The following is a 6,379-nucleotide window of genomic DNA, read 5'->3' on the forward strand; positions in this document are numbered from 1 at the left end:
CAACGTTGTTTCCACGTCATTTCAATTCAATTACATTGAACCAAAGTTGAATAGATGTTGAATTGACGTCTGCGCCCAGTGGGATTCGTCATATGTTGTGTCGATGCCTAAGATTTAGCCCAGAGGGCTAACACAGTGTTATGGCATCCAGAAGACCCGGGTTACGAACCCAACCAATCTTCAAAACTATCCAACCCCCTCCTCCTCCTCCTCACTGTTTTCCTTCTAGCCTACACGGACCGCGGCTGTCTGCCTTTATGCCATCCGATACACCTATGGCTTGAGCCTTCTCAAAAACACGACCCTTCTAGGCATCTTTATCCCCATGGAACTGTCCTCCAGGGAGGAATTCCTCAGGCCGCAGGGTCATGACAGGGGATTTTTCTCTAGTGACAGCCGGCTGCTAAAATATAGGATAGTTCTGATGGACAGTTTACTACTTGATCCCCCCCAGCTGTTCATGGACCTGGAGATCAACTAGTCACTTTGTGTTTTTAGTTGGCCGGTTAAAGGGATAGTTCACCCCAAAACGGAAGTTTGTCTGATATTTTCCTTAACAGTGATCGTGGGACATGGATTTCAGATCACTTTTGAGAAAGGGAAAACCAAAAAAAAACCTTGAGTGAACTTGGTTTAGGCATGAACAATCTCATAGAGACATCATTTGGTGTTTTGTTGGTGAAAACACTGTCTCGGGCGTCGCTCCAGAATCTGCCATAGGAGTTCAATTGGATTTTTATCACAGAAGGAGAACAATACCTTCACAAGGGGGAAAGAACATGACCCACTTCGTAAGCATTTCCAACCCCAACCATTGTAACTGTCACGGATCCCTCCGGAACTTTCATTACGCACACCTATTCCCACTAACTAGTACTTGTATAAGTGTGCCCTTTGGTTTCCATTGGGGCTGTTCCATTATTGTTACAATGTCCGTTGGTGTGTGTGTGAGTACCTGTGCTGTGTGTTTTGGTCTTTCGTGCCCTTGTGGATTACACAGATGATTATGGGTCTCGTCCCGTGTGATAATCATTGTGTGCTAGTGTTATTTATTCGAGGTACTCCTTGCTCTTTTGTTTGGGGTTCAACCCTGTGTTTTGTATAGTGTTTGTTTGGTCTTAGTCCCTGTGCCTTTACACGGCAAACCGTAATTTGGGTACAATAAAAAAAAAATATTACGCATTCCTGCGTCTGTCTCCCGAATCTCTTCATACCAACGTGACAGAATAAACGACCATTAAGAGAGACAGCGGGAATGGCCCGTCCGACGACGCTGCGACTGGTCCGTCCTGCGCCGCCGCTTCTTTGGCAGCTGCATCGGGTCCCGATCGACCCCGCACAGCATTCCTGTGATCGTCCTCGAGGCCGGTGTCGTTGTGCTACTGCGAGGGGGGGGGGGGATCCCTCCGGAACTTTCATTACGCACACCTGGCCCCTATTCCCAGTGATTAGTAATTGTATAAGTGTGTCCTTGGTTTACCAGTGTCCTGTTGATTATTGTTTCAATGTCCGTTGGTGCGTGTGAGTACCTGTGCTGTGTGTTTTGGATTTCGTGCCCTACTCCTCGCTCTTTTGTTTTGGGTTTCAACCCTTTTGTTTTGTAAAAGTGTTCGTTTGGTCTTCGTCCCAGTGCCTTTACACGGCACACTGTAATTTGGGCTTAATAAAAAAAAAAATGTTACGCATTCCTGCGCCTGTCTCCAACCCTTCACGCCAACGTGACAGTAACATCAAAGCTTTACAATCACAAAACTCAACGGTTGCATTTTACAGCCTTTTGGTTTGAACTCACTTTACATACATGTACTGTATGACAACAGGAATGCTTCTAATAATGGAAAAGTAAAAGTTCAGAAAAATAAAAACTAAACAGAAGTCCTGTTGATGTGCCCAGTAATCCATCTAACCTTGGGCTGAATATTTTCCCGGTATTTTACAAATGTTCCATCCAGAGAATAAATCACTTTTTTTCTGGGTAACCAGGTATTTTGCGCCCCAAACCGGAAGTTCTAAAACAGGGGTGTCCAACTCATTCCATGGAGGGCCTAGTTGAGTGTTATTTTTTTGTTTTTTCATTTCAATTAAGACACAGACAACCAGGTGAGGGGTGTTCTTTACTAATTAGTGACCTTAATTCATCAATCAAGTACAAGGAAGGAGGGAAAACCTGCAGACACTCGGCCCTCCTTGGAATGAGTTGGACGGATTCTAAAGAATATGAAGCATATTAATATGTCTAGATTTGATTAGAGCTTTGTTCAGCATGAAAACTCATACTCCATCCTACCTGAGCCCGATGAGCCTACATTAAATACATGTTATGAGCCCTAGCCTACAATTAAATGCATATTATGAGCCCAAGCCCCAAAACGCCCAAATGATTGTGCCGTTATCGAATACAAGCACATGATATAGAATACTGAACATTACGCACAACAGAAAAACCTAAAAGCCCATAGATGTAGCTAGCTATATGCTCTCTTGGGTAAATAAATGAAACCAGTCTCTAGTAGGTTAATCTTTTTGTAGTGTGAACTGTAATACTGTACTGTATTATATTATACTGTGTTATACAACTGAAATTACGCACCTCGTTCAAACCATGAAGTTGGGAGAGAACATTCGATTGCTGTTGCAGGACATGCAGCCTAAAAAGTTACAAGTATAGGCTAGTGAATTTAATTTTAATTTAGAAATATACTAGGGCCTAATTGGCATCTTTAGAAATAGTAGGTTGACGCATATATATATATATAGGCCCACCTTTCATAGTATTTCCGCTAATGTTGTACAATGTTCGTATTAGCCTCCCTCCTCTTTCTGTTACTTCATTACTTCCTCGCTTTCAACAGTTAAATTAATTACGTTTTGTTATCATCATCATTGTAATGACATGTTCGAATAATATAGGACTATAATTATACTGAACAAAAATATAAATGCAACATGCAACAATTTAAATGATTTTACTGAGTTACAGTTCATATGAGGAAATCAGTCATTTGAAATCAATTAACTCGGCCCTAATCTATGGATTTCACATGACTGGGAATACAAATACGCATCTGGGAATGCCTTAAAAAAAGATGCCTTAAAAAAAAATGGGCCTCAGAATCTCATCGCGGTATTTCTGTGCATTCAAATTGCCATCGATAAAATGTGATTGTGTCTGTTGTCCGTAGTTTATGCCTGCCCATACCATAACCCCACCGCCACCATGGGGCACTCTGTTCACAACGTTGACATCGGCCCAACACTTTACATGTTGCGTTTATATTTTTGTTCAGTAAAGTGTTGGTCCCATGTTTCATGAGCTGAAATAAAAGATCCCAGAAATGTTCCATACACACAAACAGCTTATTTCTCTCCAATGTTGTGTACAAATTTGTTTTACATCCCTGTTAGTGAGCATTTATCTCTTTTGCCAAGATAATCCACCCACTTGACAGGTGTGGCATATCAAGAATCTGATTAAACAGCATGATCATTACACAGGTGCACCTTGTGCTGGGGACAATAAAAGGCCACTCTAAAATGTGCAGTTTTGTCACACAACTCAATGCCACAACACAAACCACACCAGCCCAGGACCCCAGCCCAGGACACCAGCCCAGGACACCAGCCCAGGACCCCAGCCCAGGACCCCAGCCCAGGACCTCAGCCCAGGACCCCAGCCCAGGACACCAGCCCAGCCCAGGACACCAGCCCAGCCCAGGACCTCAGCCCAGGACCTCAGCCCAGGACCTCAGCCCAGGACCCCAGCCCAGGACCTCAGCCCAGCCCAGGACCTCAGCCCAGGACCCCAGCCCAGCCCAGGACCCCAGCCCAGGACCCCAGCCCAGGACCCCAGCCCAGGACACCAGCCCAGGACCCCAGCCCAGGACCCCAACCCAGGACCTCAGCCCAGGACCCCAGCCCAGGACCCCAGCCCAGGACCCCAGCCCAGCCCAGGACACCAGCCCAGGACACCAGCCCAGGACCTCAGCCCAGGACACCAGCCCAGGACCCCAGCCCAGGACCCCAGCCCAGGACCCCAGCCCAGGACCTCAGCCCAGGACCCCAGCCCAGGACCCCAGCCCAGGACACCAGCCCAGGACACCTGCCCAGGACCCCAGCCCAGCCCAGGACACCAGCCCAGGACCTCCACATCCAGCTTCTTCACCTGCGGGATAATCTCAGACCAGCCACCCAGACAGCTGATGAAACTGTGGGTTTGTACAACCAAATAATTTCTTCACACTCAGAAACCTTCTCAGGGAAGCTCATCTGCGTGTTCGTCGTTCCTCACCAGGGTCTTGTCCTGACTGCAGTTAGGCATCGTAACCGACATCAGTGGGTAAATGCTCACCTTTGATGGCCGCTGGCACACTGGAGAAGTGTGCTCTTCATGGATGAATCCTGGTTTCAACTACCGGGCAGACGGTAGACAGTGTGTATGGATTGTGTGGGTGAGCGGTTTGCTGATATGAACGTTGTGAACAGAGTGCCCCATGGTGGCGATGGGGCTATGGCATGATTAGGCATAAGCTACAGACAATGAACATTTTATCAATGGCAATTTGAATGCACAGAGATAACATGATGAGATCCTGAGGTCCATTGTTGTGCCATTCATCCGTCTCCATCACCTCATGTTTCAGCATGATAATGCATGGAAGCTGAAAGCAGGAAGTTGAAAATGTCCCAGTTCTTCCCTAGCCTGTAAACTCACCAGACATTTCAACCACTGAGCATGTTTGGGATGCTCTGGATTGATGTGTATGACAGTGTGTTCCAGTTCCCTCCAGCCATCGAAGAGAAGTTCCACAGACCACAATCAACAGACCACATTCCACAGACCACAATCAACAGCCTGATCAACTCTATGTGAAGGAGATGTGTCGTGCTGCATGAGACAAATGGTGGTCACACCAGATACTGACTGGTTTTCTGACCCATGCTCCTACTTGTTTTAAAGGTATCTGTGACCAACAGCTGCACATCTGTATTCCCAGTCATGTGAAATCCAAAGATTAGCGCCTAATGAATTTATTTAAATTGACTGGTTACCTTATATGAACTGTAACTCAGTAAAATCTTTGAAATTGTTGCATGTTGCGTTAAAATGTTGGTTCAGTGCATAATTTACTGTTTTTTTGCAGTTATTTATCCTGGGAAAAGGGAGTGGGTTTAGGCGGGAAATCTCTGTAAATCTCGGTAACACAGTTCCCGCTATTCAACCCTAATCCAATCCACATAGCCTGGAACTCTGTTTCACCCATTGTTTCACTACAGCAGTCTACAGTACTCAACCTACAGTCTTCCATGACATGAACCTCTCCTCAGTCTATCCAAACCGAAACTTTGGCCAGTACTTGACAGTCTGCACCCTCTTCCCTGTTCCTGTATTAAGGTTCATCTTTGGCTGCGAGGGAGGTTTAGATGCCACCGGAAGGCTTTTCCTTCTCTCTTTGCTCCTGTCGGTGATGGTGAAGCCTCGTTCGCTCTGCAGGTCGTGCAGGTTGAGCCTGGGGAGGAAATGCGTGGCGACATGCTGTGATTTGACCCTGGGGCTTGAGCCCATCTTGGCTTTGCCTCTTTTGTTGAGGGCCACATACCAGTCCCGTCCCGTCCGGTGGTTCCGGTGTAACACCGAGGCGTACGTGTTGTAACTGTTCTCTTGGAAACGCTCCCGGAATCTACAGTCGTCCGTGAACCGCTCCTGGAAAAAAAAACACAAACAAGTTGTACAGTAATGTTACCAAGAGCAGAATGCTACTGTTAAATGTGTTACAGCACAGCAGGAAGGAACAAAGTTCCATTAATGACCTAACATAGAAATCCTATTGGTTATCTCCTTAAACCAATCAGCAAGCAAAAAAAAAAAGCCTCTGAGGATATTTAATCAGAACTTTCATAAAACCTCCCTTTACATTTGTTTAATGTAACATTTTAAAGCATAAAATGAAATGAGCCCTGGACACATCTAAAGGAGATGTGAGATATGGTCAGTAGAGCATCTAGTTCTAAGAATATCTCCTTGATGATTGACGGCACATAGACTAACCACTAATCTCCTGAAGAGAGTCCCAGCTCAGATGGAGAGGTGTGGGAATGGGGATAGAGTTGCAACATGGAGCAGGGCGACATTGGGGAAAGGATACATTCAAGTATTTTATATTCACGATACTCTCAGTGTGTCTTGTGACTGAATGAATGTACGAGTTTCCATTTCCCAGGCTATAAACTATTAGGTCAGTCATCAGTTGGGAGAGAGAGAGAGAGAGAGAGAGAGAGAGAGAGAGGAGAGAGAGAGAGAGAGAGAGAGAGAGAGAGAGAGAGAGAGAGAGAGAGAGAGAGAGAGAGAGAGAGAGAGAGGTAGAAGAGAGAGAGAGAGAGG

General features: G+C 45.9%; 1 protein-coding gene across 1 annotated transcript in view; it reads right to left on the reverse strand.

The window, feature by feature from the left end:
• Positions 1-5,112: 5,112 nt before the first annotated feature.
• Positions 5,113-6,379, reverse strand: part of LOC115199675 (fibroblast growth factor 5-like) — a 112,639-nt gene continuing 111,372 nt past the window's right edge. Inside the window, exon 2 of the mRNA XM_029761981.1 lies at positions 5,113-5,701. Within this exon, the coding sequence (XP_029617841.1) occupies positions 5,327-5,701 (375 nt within the window). The 3' untranslated portion in view covers positions 5,113-5,326. The remainder of the gene's footprint in view (positions 5,702-6,379) is intronic.

This window comes from Salmo trutta, chromosome 9 (assembly GCF_901001165.1).
Source record: "Salmo trutta chromosome 9, fSalTru1.1, whole genome shotgun sequence".
In the NCBI taxonomy this organism is placed as follows: domain Eukaryota; kingdom Metazoa; phylum Chordata; class Actinopteri; order Salmoniformes; family Salmonidae; genus Salmo; species Salmo trutta.